Source organism: Gobio gobio, assembly GCF_949357685.1.
Source record: "Gobio gobio genome assembly, chromosome: 4".
Lineage (NCBI taxonomy): Eukaryota > Metazoa > Chordata > Actinopteri > Cypriniformes > Gobionidae > Gobio > Gobio gobio.
In genome coordinates, this window is record NC_137100.1 from 65,169,396 (window position 1) to 65,183,619 (window position 14,224).

Consider the following 14,224-nt stretch of genomic DNA (forward strand, 5'->3'; position numbering starts at 1 on the left):
AGAGAGATGCGGTGGAGGTGTTATGGAAGAGTGCTATGGTAGACTTATCTTAATCTTTCCAAATGCAAAGATGACTATAACAGAAGCAGTTTGCTTCAACATATTTATTGGTTTAATTATCGGTTTCGGTATCAGCCAAAGACGGTGTCAAGGCGGAGGGCATATTTTCTAATTTATACATTTAATTACATTGTTTTTACTGCATTTCACGTTATTATGCTGATACTTTAATTGCACAATTTTTTATAAATGCATTTAAGTGATTTCTATGCGGCAAAAGTAGTGTCGCTTTGGATAAAAGCATCTGTTAAATGAATAAATGTAATTGTTTCTGACACTTTTTTTATGGTTTTTGGAGGTTGGTTTTATGTCACCATCCACATTGTAGTAACAAACAACAAAAAACCAACTATATATATATTATTGAGGGTGAGTAAATGATGACAAATATGCTCATTTCTGGGTAAACGATTCCTTGGAATGAAAACCAAAGGCCTGGGAAAGATTGGTGAGGAACCAAGGTGGCAATAAGACGGAAAATCACACAACATTGAGGAACTCGAATGTACACGGTGTTCTTTAACCCCCTCACCCTCGATAGAAAGTCTGGAAGAAGGCGACACAATTAAATCTGACACTGCAGAGGTTCATCCTGTTCATAACTAAACCATGTTCTGACATGTCTTGTCACGAGAGACCTAAACAACCAACAAAGAAAAAGTCATTTTATTACCTGTCTGGGTCCCCTCCAAAAGCGCACTATAAACACAACTTACAGAAATACCACACTTAGCACACTTAAATTACCAAATCCAAACCACATCACTTTACTTGCCGGAGGTCTTTGCTCCATTAAGTCGGTGTTGGAAGGATTTGTCCTTCCAAAGAATCCAGAGTGAATATATCACATTTGTGCTGATCCCTCACATGCATTCGACTACATCTGCAGTGCATTGCCATGTCCTCATCTCAATATTATCCCTTATATTATTATTATTATTTCTTCCACTAATCACGCTCTTTAAAACCAAACAGGTTTTCTTTGGAATATTGTTTTAATCCGTAATCGGTTGTCCTCAATATCACATTTCTTTATAAAATAATTTTAATAAACAAAAGCCAGTTCTGTCCATCAGAAAGTATTATGAGTGGATTAGAGTTGATTATTGTTTTGTGCTATATAAATGAAGGCAGCTGCTGTTTGCTCAAGGTTCAGTTTCTATTTACACCATGTAAAAATAGCAGTATTTTCTTTGCAAGAAGTGTAAATAGTAGTTAGATGTTATACTTATAAATAGGCAGTTACTATGTGTAACTCAGTGTTGTTGTACATGAAACGGTATGCAATAATAACAGTGTCAATTATTATATTTATTAAAATTATTAAATGGATGCCGCCTTATTGGGACAATAAAGCCCTCGCTACATCTACCCCTAACCCTAAACACTTACACTTTCCACTTTTCGATTGTTTTCTTCATTTGTATTGAAAATAAATGCCTTTCTGATCTGATATGTGATGGGAAAAGGGAGTTCAGCGGATTTGAACACCGGTCGATTTGCGTCAAAACTTTCTGACATGCACCATTTCTACTATTGTTAATCCAATGTCTTTCATAATTGTGTCTGGCCCAATCAGACGTCAGTGGGCGGAGTTAGTGTAAATAGCCTCTGCCAACAAGGCGGGCTGTTTGCATTTACTGTAAATACTCTGATAAAGGAACTCCAGGTGGTTAAAAATGCATACTACAACCAGGAAATATGATCACATCAGCCCTATTTCATCATCTCTATGAGCCAGCTGTCAGGATTTGTATCAATTTTAAAATGATGCTAATTAATTACAAAGCAGCCATAGTAATTATGCAATCTTTCATCTTGCAATAATGCATCACGGTCACTACAATCGCATGGATTTCAGGCAGACAAAATATATTGCTTGTAGTTGTCTCTGCATTTTAACCTGGGCTAGAAATCCTTTTAGACTATAGACATTCTACTAACTATAAGTAACTGCAACTACAAATCAACTAGCAGTCATTAGAGTATTAGTAGACTGTCTGCTTAATATCTGCTAACACATTATTTTGATGCTCCTCAACAGACATTGTATTGACTATAAGTAACTACATGTTTACTTAGGGTGCGTTCACACTTGTAGTTCGGTTCGTTTGGTCCGGACCAAAAAACAAAAACAAAACATATAGTCCTGGTCCGCTTAGCGTTCACACTGGCATTTTTAACAGCGAACCTAAAGTTACCGAACCAAAGGCGTAGGGATACGGTCACAACCTGATTGGTCGGCTTTTATGACGTATATTTCGCGACGAAGCTGCTCACCGAACATTCAAATCAATGCTGTGTGCTGGATTAAACGCCATCATTTTATGCGTGTACATATTGTTTTATTTTCACCAGCTGAGAACTCACCAAGAGCTCATAACATGTTCAACACATTCAGAACATCAGCAGGATTTCCTCCATTGTGTGCAGAAACGAAGATCTGCATATATTGATGAGGCACTTTCCCTCCTCGTTGCTCCACGTTTGCCCTCTACTCATTTTGGATACACCGATCTTTCCGCATTTTTAAAGTGTAACCCTCAAATATTGTCATGGCTAAGGGTGTTACTTTGCTGCATGTTGTCCTTAAAAACACAGTTTAGTCAAGACAGTCAAGTTTGTCTTATGTCAAGTTCAAACTGCCCGATTTTAGCCCCGTTTTTGACTTGCTGACAGGTTTTGCGAAACAATCATGCCGTGTGAATGATCAAAGACGCGATCCGAGTCGCAGACGCCCGTAAGATATTTGGCATGCTAAATATCTGGACCTCTCGGCGATTCAAAATCCTGCTGTGTGAAATGTGTTCTGACTGAAAATAACATCGGCGATGACCGACAGCCACAGGGCAGCGGGAGGTTCGGGGAGGAGTTATAGACCAGAATATCAGTATTTTAATAGATATATTTACAATGATATAAAACAGAAACAAAGCACAAACATTTGCTCGAGCAGCCGCCACAGAAGCACATTGCAAAATTATTTATTCCCCTCTAACTAGGGCTGTAACGATTTGACCAACAATAAAAATCTCGATTAATTGAACATTGTACCTCGATTACGATTAATGCTCTCTTTTTTTTGCTTTCCTTTTTTTGCCCTCATAGTTCACTGATAAAGTTTGTACTGTAAATATTTTCTACTATTAAAGGTGGGATCTTTTTTTCTAATGAAAAAGTGAATTTATTTTTGATTTTAAAATACTTGAAGGAAACGGTTGACTTCCAGCAGTTATTGTCTATGGGGCAGATTTCTGCTTGTTGTACATCAGATAAATAAACACAGTAGGCCTACAATACATTTATGTGAGTGCATTAATGAGAGAGAGATTGTGTGTGTGAATTACTCATACCGTCTCTATTTATTATGAAGCTTTGGTTTGTACTTACTTAAAAGGTATTAAAATCTATGCTATAACGGTTGAGTTTCTAAGCTACTTTAGTGATCAATCACAGGGCAGTGTTGACAATGAGTTTCTGCGCTCCTCTGAGCGTGATCTTCACGTGATGTGCGAGCTACTGTCTGTGAGGGTTCATTTGTCACAATATATCAGGCATTAGTTCAACATAATACACATCTGATGGTCTAAAATTGCTTCAATGTTCAAACTGGCAAACCTTTTAACTCATTTAATTGACAAACTTCATGAGGACGCAGGTGAAAGTGATCTGGCTTCGGGGCTTGGCGCAAATAAAGACCGGCGATTAACTTACGTGTATAAACTGTGTAAAACATGCAATGACCATAGTAATTCTGCGCATCATCCTGCATCTTTCTGTGTGTTTGAAAAAAGCACTTGATGTGACTGATGGGGCGGAGTCACGTGAAAATCGAAATAACCGTCATGGGAAAATTACGTCGGTTAGAGGTTCTAAATTTCGGTTTCGATTAGTTTCCGGTTAATCGTCCAGCCCTACCGTGACGTCACGTGCCTACCCTCTATAGCCGAGGTCTGGGGAGGAGTGCCCTCTGGTGGCTGTCCTGGGCACACCAGCTGGTGACTGTGACAACTGGTAATTAGGGACAATATGGTATGACATTTTGGGAGGAACACCAACGGTGTTTGCGATGCGTTCGTAGTGAGTTTTAGATATGTCCAGTTCCAAAATCCTTAGATGTGACTGACAGGTGGAGTCACGTGAAAACAACCGACATGGTAAAATTACATCGGTTAGAGGTTCTAAATTTCGGTTTCGATTAGTTTTCGGTTAATCGTCCAGCCCTACCTCTAATTCTGTTTGCAGAACAGAATCATTGCTCCCTGTGTCTCCCCGACCATTTCCTCTGACATAATCTTTTTTTCCCCTTTTCGCTGCAAATCAGCGCACAAACAATTTGTATCGCAACATTTCTCCAGTTTTATTATTTTTAATAATGATTCCAGTTTCGCTTGCGAACTCCGGTCTGACACACGCGTGACCCCGCGTTGTTTACTTGTCACATCTATCGTGTGTTTGGTTGTGAAACGTAGTTTGCGGACGGGACAAAGTTGTCTGTGATTCTTCCTATTGGGAAGTCATGCAGTGTGAAACCTCCATCGGTCAGTGTGTACACTGCAGTGACTGAATACTACCCCAGATAGCCATGCAGTGATCTGACCAGTTTGAAAATCGTGCAGTCTGAACTCTGCATTTGTTATCATGGACTTTTAGTTTGTTTTCATTCATTCTCATGTGTTCCTATGTTTGATTTAGCACTCCTTTGTTAGCGTGGTCACGGTCATCATGAGTTTGTTTGGATCAGCTGTGTTCTATTAATCATCCTAAAGCTGCGTTCACACGCGATTCGCGCGAGTGATTTACATGTTAAGTCAATGCAGAGACGCAAAATGGCATTCTGCGGCGCGATTCGCGCAAATGAGGTGACGCGAATGGCGCGATTCGTGCGAATGAGGAGGCGCGAAGGACGCGAATTGAGCGTTTTGAACGCGCGATTCGCGCAAGTTGAAAAATCTGAACTTTGGCGGATATTTCGCGCCGCGTTAACCAATCAGGAGCTTGCTCTAGTAGTGACAACAATGAGGAGAAAATCTGTATATTAATATCTGGTTCAGACAATATGATTATTACTGTGATTACATTAAATGACATGAAACACAACCCAGTCTCTTTTTGTTAAATGCAACAAGCTATACAAGAAATAAAGCAAACAATTCAGTCAAACATTCAAAGTCAGTGCTAGTAGGCTAACGTTACAACTGCAACGTACAGTTATAGCCTAAAATATAAAGTAATGAAACTTCTCTTTGCCCTCAGCCTAAACGATTTGCCAGGGAACAAATTATAGATCCATGAGACCAAAGATCCGCCGTTACATAAACACAAGACGAATTATAGCGGCAGACGGCAGAATGACTGGCCGAGGAAAGGTTGCCCTCGCCGGGGTTAATGAGCGCTGAACGCCGCTGATCCACTGGAGCTCACAACTCCGAAAACACCAGATAAAATGTTCAAATAGGTGCTCTCTTTATAAATAAACCACAGATTTGAGCTTTAAACAACTACATTATCGACTGAAAAAGACTTAAAACTATGTTTTGTCACGCATTAACAGTAGAATTTAACAAAAAAAAGACATGTAAACAGCCCATGTCAGCCATTTCTCAACGAGACAAGCCGCTGGCGAAGCCCCGCCCATGAGGCGAATTCGCGTCTGTTGTGAAGTGAATGTCACGCGCGATTGAAGCGAGTTAACTCAAAATGTTCAAGCGTCCACCTTCGCGCGATTAGCGCAAATTATTTGTGTGAATCGCGTCCGTTGTGAACGCCACATAAGGCCCTCTCCACAGGAAGACGTGTTTAGCTGTATACGTAACAATTTTGTACCGTATCAGCATTTCGTCCACAAGGATCTGGCGTTTTGGGAGCATGAAACCAATATTTTTTGAGTGGAGTTGGTACCCTTTCGTTTTCGTGTGTACAGCCAATCCGTATATCTTGTGAAATGGTGATGTCATCACACCAGTGTTAAATTCGTTGACGAATAATTTTCGTCATAATTTTCGTTAACAACCTTTTTTCACTGACGAAAACGAGACGATAATTAAATAAAAACTAGTGTTGGATGACCAAAACTATGACGAGAATCAACTGTCATATTCGTCAACAAAAAAAAACGAGACGAAAATGTTAGGGAGGGACGATTAGGGAAGAGATCCAGTCAGAACTGATGTCCTGTGTAACAGATGCGCACATTTGATTTGAACTGATCTAACCGCTGGAAAACACGGCTCACACATCCCCAATCCAGCTCACAATCAATGAATAGCGCACATTTATGCCAGGCAATTGTTCATGAACTAATGCTGATGAATAATGACAATGTTTACTTTACAATGTTTATATAGTAATATGTTTTAAACGGTTGTAACAATGCATATTTTATCTCCCTCATCTGAACTTGAATGAGCAGCTGCAACTGCAATAGTAAGGCGTAGACATTTCAAAATAAGAGTCAATGTGTATTTCGAGCTTGTTTATAATTAAAAGTCATGCATTTTATATTCGTTTTTTGGTTACACAATAAACTGTAGCCTATTTAATTTAATTCCCATTTAATTCATAGTCAGGAGGAAAGACCAGTATTTGACACATATTCAATAAAGTATCAGGGTTATAATAGTTCACTCTCCATCCCGCATGGGAAAGACTAGAAAGGGATACAGCTTTGGGCACTGGGCATGCGCACATCAATATTGCGTCATTTAATTACTGTATTTGCATTATTGTAAGGATAGGTTTAGGTTTGGGGTAGGTGTTAATAAAACACAATCTGGTAAGTAGCACATTTATTTATTGTTATTTTATTGTGAGATTTTGCCTCATTTCCTACCGTTGCTGTACGCCTTCTAGCCACAACTCTTCTTCTCTGTTTTAGTGTATCTCTGTGGCAGAATTACAGCGCCACACACTGGCCTGGCATGTATACTACATCGTTTTGAGTCGTTTTCAGTGCTCGTGTGTCCGGTCACTTATGACCGTGAAGACAACCAATGCAACCCCTAAACGAAGAGCACCAGAGGGTTAATATATTATTAAAGATACCTGTTTGAATCTTCATCTTCTGTGTCTACGTCCTGCCAGTACCCGTTACAAATATAGTGTATGTTCACAATATACCATAGCACAGTATTAGAAGTTTTCATTGCAATGCTGATGAATAGAGGGCTTTGTTGCTTGCTGTGGCTCTTACTTATAAAGGCTGTCTGGCTCCAGGCACTTGAAGACGAGAGAGTAGATCATACTGTGAGGATGTTCTCCGCTTCTCCGTCCTGCTACCACACACGAGGAGCCCAGACCCGAGAAAAGATCGTCCATGAGGCTTACAACCTCTCCTGAAAAACACAGACACACGAGAGACGGACGTTCACGTTAATATAAGGCTAGTTCATCCAAACATGAAAACTCAGCACTCACTCTAAAAAGCGATTCAGGGGAACTGTTACCACAACTTAAATAGCTAAATGCATGGTTTCTCGTTTGATTGCCGTTCTGGAATAAGCATATTGTACAAATACTTGCCAATTAGCCACCAATTTGGCAACATTTAAAATAGTTACAAATTGTGGTTACACTTTATTTTACGGTGTCAGAGTTACAGTGTAATTATATATTTAAGTACTGAGTTAAATTAATTAACTACATGTACTTAATATAGGGTTATGGTAGGGTTAGGTTGAGGGTTTGTTGCATGCAATTATGCATCATTTACTGTTATTACTACATGTTAAGGTGTTACATAAAGTGTTACCCAAATTGCTTTGAGATTGTGCGTTTTTCACCCCTAAAATGTTCATAGCAGTACCTTAAGGGGTATATATTACAACTCTAGGGTACTAATACGCACCTTTTAAGGGTTGATAAGGCACACAGTTGTCCCTTTTAAAGGTACGACAAATGATGACAATGTTATTTTTTGGATGAACTGTCCCTATAATCCTGCAGGAAATCAAATCACGTGTGCATGCGGGACATGTTCACCATTTAAACTGTTGTATCCTGCAAATACCAGTTTAACAAACAAGAAAATATTCAAGTCAGCTTTTAGGGAAATAACACACACAGGCAGTTTCTAAACCCAGTTCCCAGCACGACCTAAGAGGCAAAGCAGACAAGAAAAGAGCGAGCAGTAAAAACAACATTTGACACCTCCAATTTTAGCAACTCTGGAGCTAGACGAACATGCGTCGCAGGCTCACATCAGTTTTTAACACGTTCCAAAATACATATCAAAACGGCAGAACGTGTCTGGGTTGTGCGTCCCAAAGGAGCAGTAAAAAGTGGGCAACAGAGGGAAGGTCTAGAAAAGGGGGACTGAACGAACGAATGATTTAACCATTTTCCCAGAAAGCACATTGTATATAAGGGAAGCTTCCCGCTCGCATTCCAACACCTCAAGAGTGCCCAAGCCAAGACGTCTTTTTTCTAAGATCTCAAAACCCATTGCTTTCACTTTGTGGCCCCCACGTCTAGAGAGGTTCTGTATAATTTGCAAACTTGACATTCATGAAATGGAAAACAATGGCATGGCAACTCCACACATGACCGCAAAGGTCCGCGTTGAATAATCCCAGTGATGGAATGCCCTTAAATGCATGCATAGTTTCCTCTCGTCCCGGAGGCCCACGCTGCTCATGTTCAACATGATACAATGTTTCTCCTACGCTTCGCTTCAAGTTGACCATCAAAACAAAGCATAGGAAATATTCCAGTGTGGCAATTGCCAAAAGGTCGAGGGAGGTCGTAATGACAGGAAAATACAGACTGCTGTAGGGCTGCAACTACTTATCTTACATTATAAGGGGACTTAAGAGAGAGAGAGAGAGAAAAAAGAAACAGTAGAGTAAAACTTAAAACATGTTGCAAAAGTAGACTACATCCCTTAAAAACAAAGCTAAGTTGCACATGGAAAGAAATTATTCAGTGAGAAATAATCTAGAGCACAGAAACACATTTCAAAACGTTCTCTGGAAGAAAAGATTATTGCGATCATTGAATAAATTCATATCCGACCTAATGTTGGCTACTGATACAAATTATTTTTGTGGTGAAGTAGAAAAAACAAATTTAATCTCTACATGAATAAGTTATTTCAGGCAAGAATTTTAAAAAAGTACTATACAAATGCTCAATTCAAGCTTGTAGAAATTCAAGCGTAAATATCAACGTTATATAATTAAAGAACTGGCTTTTTACATTTTTTATACTGTTGTCTGAGGTCAACTTATGACGTTTGCGTGGTTCTTACATTCAAAACATCATAATGAATAAGTAATAGGCTATTTTTTGCCCTGGTTTGGAGGCTCTCTCAAGAAACGCATAGTTTTTATGGGCGTGGCATTGAAGACTTGGAAGTAAACGCCCACGGCTAGGATTGGATAAGATTTGCAAGCTATAATGAGTTTCGACTCCCCCATCAGTACACGTGGGGAGTTGTTTTGAAAGCGTGTGGAGAAACGGCAACTGGAATGAATCGCTCACAGGGCTCGCAAAACGTCTTTATCAAACAAACACAATGATTAATCTCTCATCCACCCGCGATTGGAATGTTATTTTTTTATTACTTGGCCCGCCCGATCGGTGGATATAACCGCGAACCGTACATCACTAACACCCACAGGCTTCTTCAAGTCAAGAGAGTGAACAACGCACATCAAGAAAGGAATGTTATTATAAGATATATACACTATATAAGATATCCCGTCGGCAGGCCTGATCTAGTCTCTTGTTTACAAACGAATCCGTGGTGAAATGAAGGAACAGATGCGCAATGTCTTCCCCACATGAGCTGGATATTCATTAAAAATAAAGTTCATCCATGCATTCATAATATTGGAATCCGAATGAATCTTATGTGGTATGTTTATTGCTTAAAAGTTTGATCCGGGTTAGCTCTATGTAGGCCTATGTCATCTCAGGCACGAGTCGGGGGGGTGGGGCTACAGAATCAGGCGTTGTTCTTCTTCTGTTGAGGCGGTGCTTCACAACACAATGACATTTTGTTGTCATCGCTGTTTTCCAGCTGTATTTACACTGCTTTATCATTGCTTTTGTTGTTAGGTTTAGTAACTTGCCATTTTTTGACATTTGGAATTAATTTTGTACTCAAAATGACACATTCATACTCAAAAACGAACCAGTAAATGTTACCATCACTGTGTATTGTGTACCAAGTATTGAGTCTCTGTGTTCAGGTGCTGCATTACTTCTGTAATGTAGATATAGTATCTACACAATATCTATTGTGTTACTTACTTTAGATATTTCTAAGTAAAGCATACACTTTAAAAGTGTGGTTTAATTCAATGTTATATTTTTTGAGTAAAATGTATTGCAAAGGAAACTTCAACTAAGTAGAAATTACTCAACCTTTTACTGGCCAAGTTAAAATGACTTATTTTCTTTGTTCATTTTACTTAACTTAGTTAAGTAGAGTTTACTTAATTACATATGTGAGTGAAACTTACTTAAAAAAGATGTCTTTGTTACAGTGTAACTATACATTTAAGTACTGAGTAATATGAATTAATAACATGTACTTGAGACATGGAATACAACGCCTTGAAATCCCAAAAGAGTTCGATATCTCCAGACCGGAACTCCGGTTGTCAGATGACAATCAGAATGACAAGATGTGAATGCGATACTTCGGACGGATGCGACAGATTCACCTCAGAGAAGAAATTACATGGATTGTATTTCATGTCGTGTGACATGAAATCTTGATTTCTTACAACTTGTGTGAACAAATAGAGTCTCATTAACATGCAGGTCAGGATTTTCCCTAAATACTACATTCAATTTTGGTTTGTTTTTCACCAAACCTTACTGTATACCCCCAACACACGTGGAATATACGACACCTCACATGGGATCATTTTCTGATACTTTTGCATCTTTTGCGTCAGTTAATTTTTATTACAAGTAATGCATTTTTTTGGTTTACAAGTAATCCTTCATAAAAAAACACATTTTGAACAAAAAGCTGAGAAAAACTCATGTTCCCTCCGCAAAAAACCCTACCACAAACCCCCAACACGTGTGGAATATGACGTGTCGCATGGGATCATTTTCTGATACTTTTGCGTCTTTTTTAAAGGTCACCTATTATGCAAAATCCACTTTTACAAGGTGTTTGGATATAAATGTGTGTTGACAGTGTGTGAAGACATCCACCCTACAATGATAAAAATCCACCCACTCTTTATATTTTTATCCCCATTAAACCTAAGCAGTCTCATTAGACAAGCCGTTTTGATTCCCTGAGGAATGTGATGTCACATTCCTCATGCCCCGCCCACAGCCGCTGTCTGACAGCCTTGCATTACCATAGTTTCCGCCCTCAGCGAGTTCTGTCCGCCATTTTCTCTGCACTCCAGTAGCTATATAGTTAAACAATGTCTCGTCAGCAATCCCGGTGTTTTGTTTTTGGATGTATGAGTGAGCACAATAGTCTTCATTTTCTCCCAGCATCTGAGCCACTGAGGACGCAGTGGATTAGTTTTATTTTTGAAGGTAAAGTGCCTCAAAATACACCTAAACGCGTTTTTGTCTGCGCAAATCATTTCACTCCTGCTTTATGAACGAGGGGCAATACAAGGCAGGCCTTGCAAAAGAGTTACTTCTCAGGGATGGATCTGTACCAAGTCTTCGTCATCCTCCAGAAAAAGTGAGTGTCACACTGTTTATTTTTTATCATTTTTTATCATTTTTGACCATTTTGGATGTTGTCGTCCAGACAGATTGGCCAGTCAATCAGAAGGGAGGCTCATGAATATTAATTAGACAGGCCAAAATCGACCTATTCTTGTCAGAGCTCCCGAGAAAAGAGCTGTAAAAATATATTGCGATGTTTTTTGGTACTTATACCGCAAATATTTATATATTCTTAAGGACATCAAGACCTAAACTAAAACTGCAAAAAGGTGTACAATATGTTACCATGTTTTCACAGTTATATACAGTAGGGCACTATTACACATCTTCTGAAAGAGTACAGAATCTCCTGATCAAAACACAGGCGAAGAAGAAGCAGAAACAAGCGATATCATATGTAATCATATGCACATGTAAAATAACGTGACCATCAGCATATAAATCAAAACTGCCTAATGTTACTGAATGAAATGAGCTCTAGGACAATGTGCTTTGGGGTGTTGATGGACTCCGTCTACTCCATCTGTGTTTGATCATCACTCTGAATCCCATCTGGATGGAGTCTTTGACAAACACACAATTTTCTAAGCTTTTTGCTCAAAATGTTACTTTTTTATGAAACGTCAAGTGCTCCCCTAGAGTGAAACAGATGAGTTCGAATCCATTCAGCCGACCTCCGGGTCTGGCAGTAGCACTTTTAGCATAGCTTAGCATAGATCATTGAATCTGATTAGAACTTAAGCTAGGAACTATACTCTAATTCCTGCGTAATAATCAAGAAACTTTGCTGTCGTACCATGAGTGCATAGCCTGACGTCGTCATACTCAATTCTTGTCAGAATATGAGTCTGATGCTGCTCCGTTGGGCTGTGATTATGGGGCGTGTTTCAACCGAACCAGGAAAGACCTCAATTGGATAGACCTAAAACCAATCAGAGCAACGGAGCGACGCTTAACGTTAGTTGTCAACAGAACTCAAAAGCACTGTGTTGCCAAGTCCGCAGGTTTTTTCATGTCCGTGGGTTAAATTGACCCCAATTATGTGATATACAGACCCAGGAATGTGAATTTCTGCCCAGGAAAACTATTGCGAATTCCCCCCCCCGAAAACTATTGGGCTTGTTTTTGGCTAGTTTTGAGTAGCAATTGGGCGGGTTTTGTTGTAAAAAAACTTGGCAACTGGAATAAGTAACGTTAGAAGAAAAAGATGAGTGTAAACGATCTTTGCCCGTGTTGTAAAAAAAGAATTTAAGGATACACAGAGTACTTACCAACACAATCATCATTTCTGAGAGAAATAGTAAAGGTGAACGCATATACGAACAAGTTCTGCGTTTAGGATTAGAAAAAATTCAACCCAAGCGCCTTTGTTGACATGGATGATTACGTTACTGTTTATCATCTGTCCATCATCGTCTAAAGCCCGCCCTGACAATTTCATTGGTCCGAACAGTTTCTGTTCGGCATAATTACTCCTCTACGGATCAAGTCCAGACCGAACTGCCCGAGCTCAAATGTTGTGGGCGGGGCTAAGTTCGGCTGGCATCCAGGCTAATGAGTTTTAAATAGGAAAAATATCAAAACTCTTTGGTCAATTTTGAGCGAGATGCTAACAGTCTAATCAGATTCAAAGATCTATGCTAAGCTATGCTAAAAGTGCTACCGCCAGACCCAGAGATCGGCTGAATGGATTTGAAAACGGTAAAAATGAACTAGGGGAGTTGGAAAATGAGCCTATTTTCAAAAATAGTGGCGTGTTCCTTTAAGACCATGCAGTTTTGGCCATTTTACACAGAGCCAAGTAATACTTCAGTAGTGGGACATTTCCATGCATGAAGTCACAAGGAAGTCAAGTAACGTAAGTGTTTTGAAATGCGAGGCCTTTGCGGATGGCACCATATGGAGGAAGGCTTGTGTCAAACCCCCTGATACCTGTCCATCTTGCATCCATGCAACCCATGCAACTTTGATGTCCACACACACACACGGGCCCATGGGATCCGAGTGAGCTGTGTGCAGTGAACGGAAGAGTAGCGGCAGAGAGGTTTGCATGCCGGACACGTGCGCCGTAAGACCTGAGCTTTACATCGAGGTTCCGCGGTTCAGATGGCAGATTCTCAGTCTGAACGGTAATCGTTCCACTGTATAAATACAAGCCGTGTCAGATATAGCACGGGCGTTTCAGTGCTACAGGTCTTGAGTACCAAAGCAGATGTGGGTGATCATTTTGGACGTGCGCATAGATTTCCTTTCTGAGGCTTGTTGACTTCTTTTTGCTGTTTTTCCCCTTTAGGATTGCTGGAGTATGTGATAATTACTAGCAAACCCCTGAAACAGCCCACGGGTGGCCGCTTTCCTGCTTCCCAGTCACGGACCGGCCTATTGATTCATTCTGATTATCAAAACATACAAAGATAGCGTTTCCAGCCAAACCTCATGCGGAAACATCAAACATCAAACCCAGTTTTCTTTCCAGCTGCCTTCTGCCGTACCTATTTCCCTTCTCTTT

At 39.8% G+C, this 14,224-nt stretch overlaps 1 protein-coding gene across 1 annotated transcript in view; it reads right to left on the minus strand.

The window, feature by feature from the left end:
• Positions 1-14,224, minus strand: part of astn2 (astrotactin 2) — a 512,045-nt gene that overhangs the window by 29,885 nt on the left and 467,936 nt on the right. Inside the window, exon 19 of the mRNA XM_079815958.1 lies at positions 7,253-7,394. Within this exon, the coding sequence (XP_079672084.1) occupies positions 7,253-7,394 (142 nt within the window). The remainder of the gene's footprint in view (positions 1-7,252; positions 7,395-14,224) is intronic.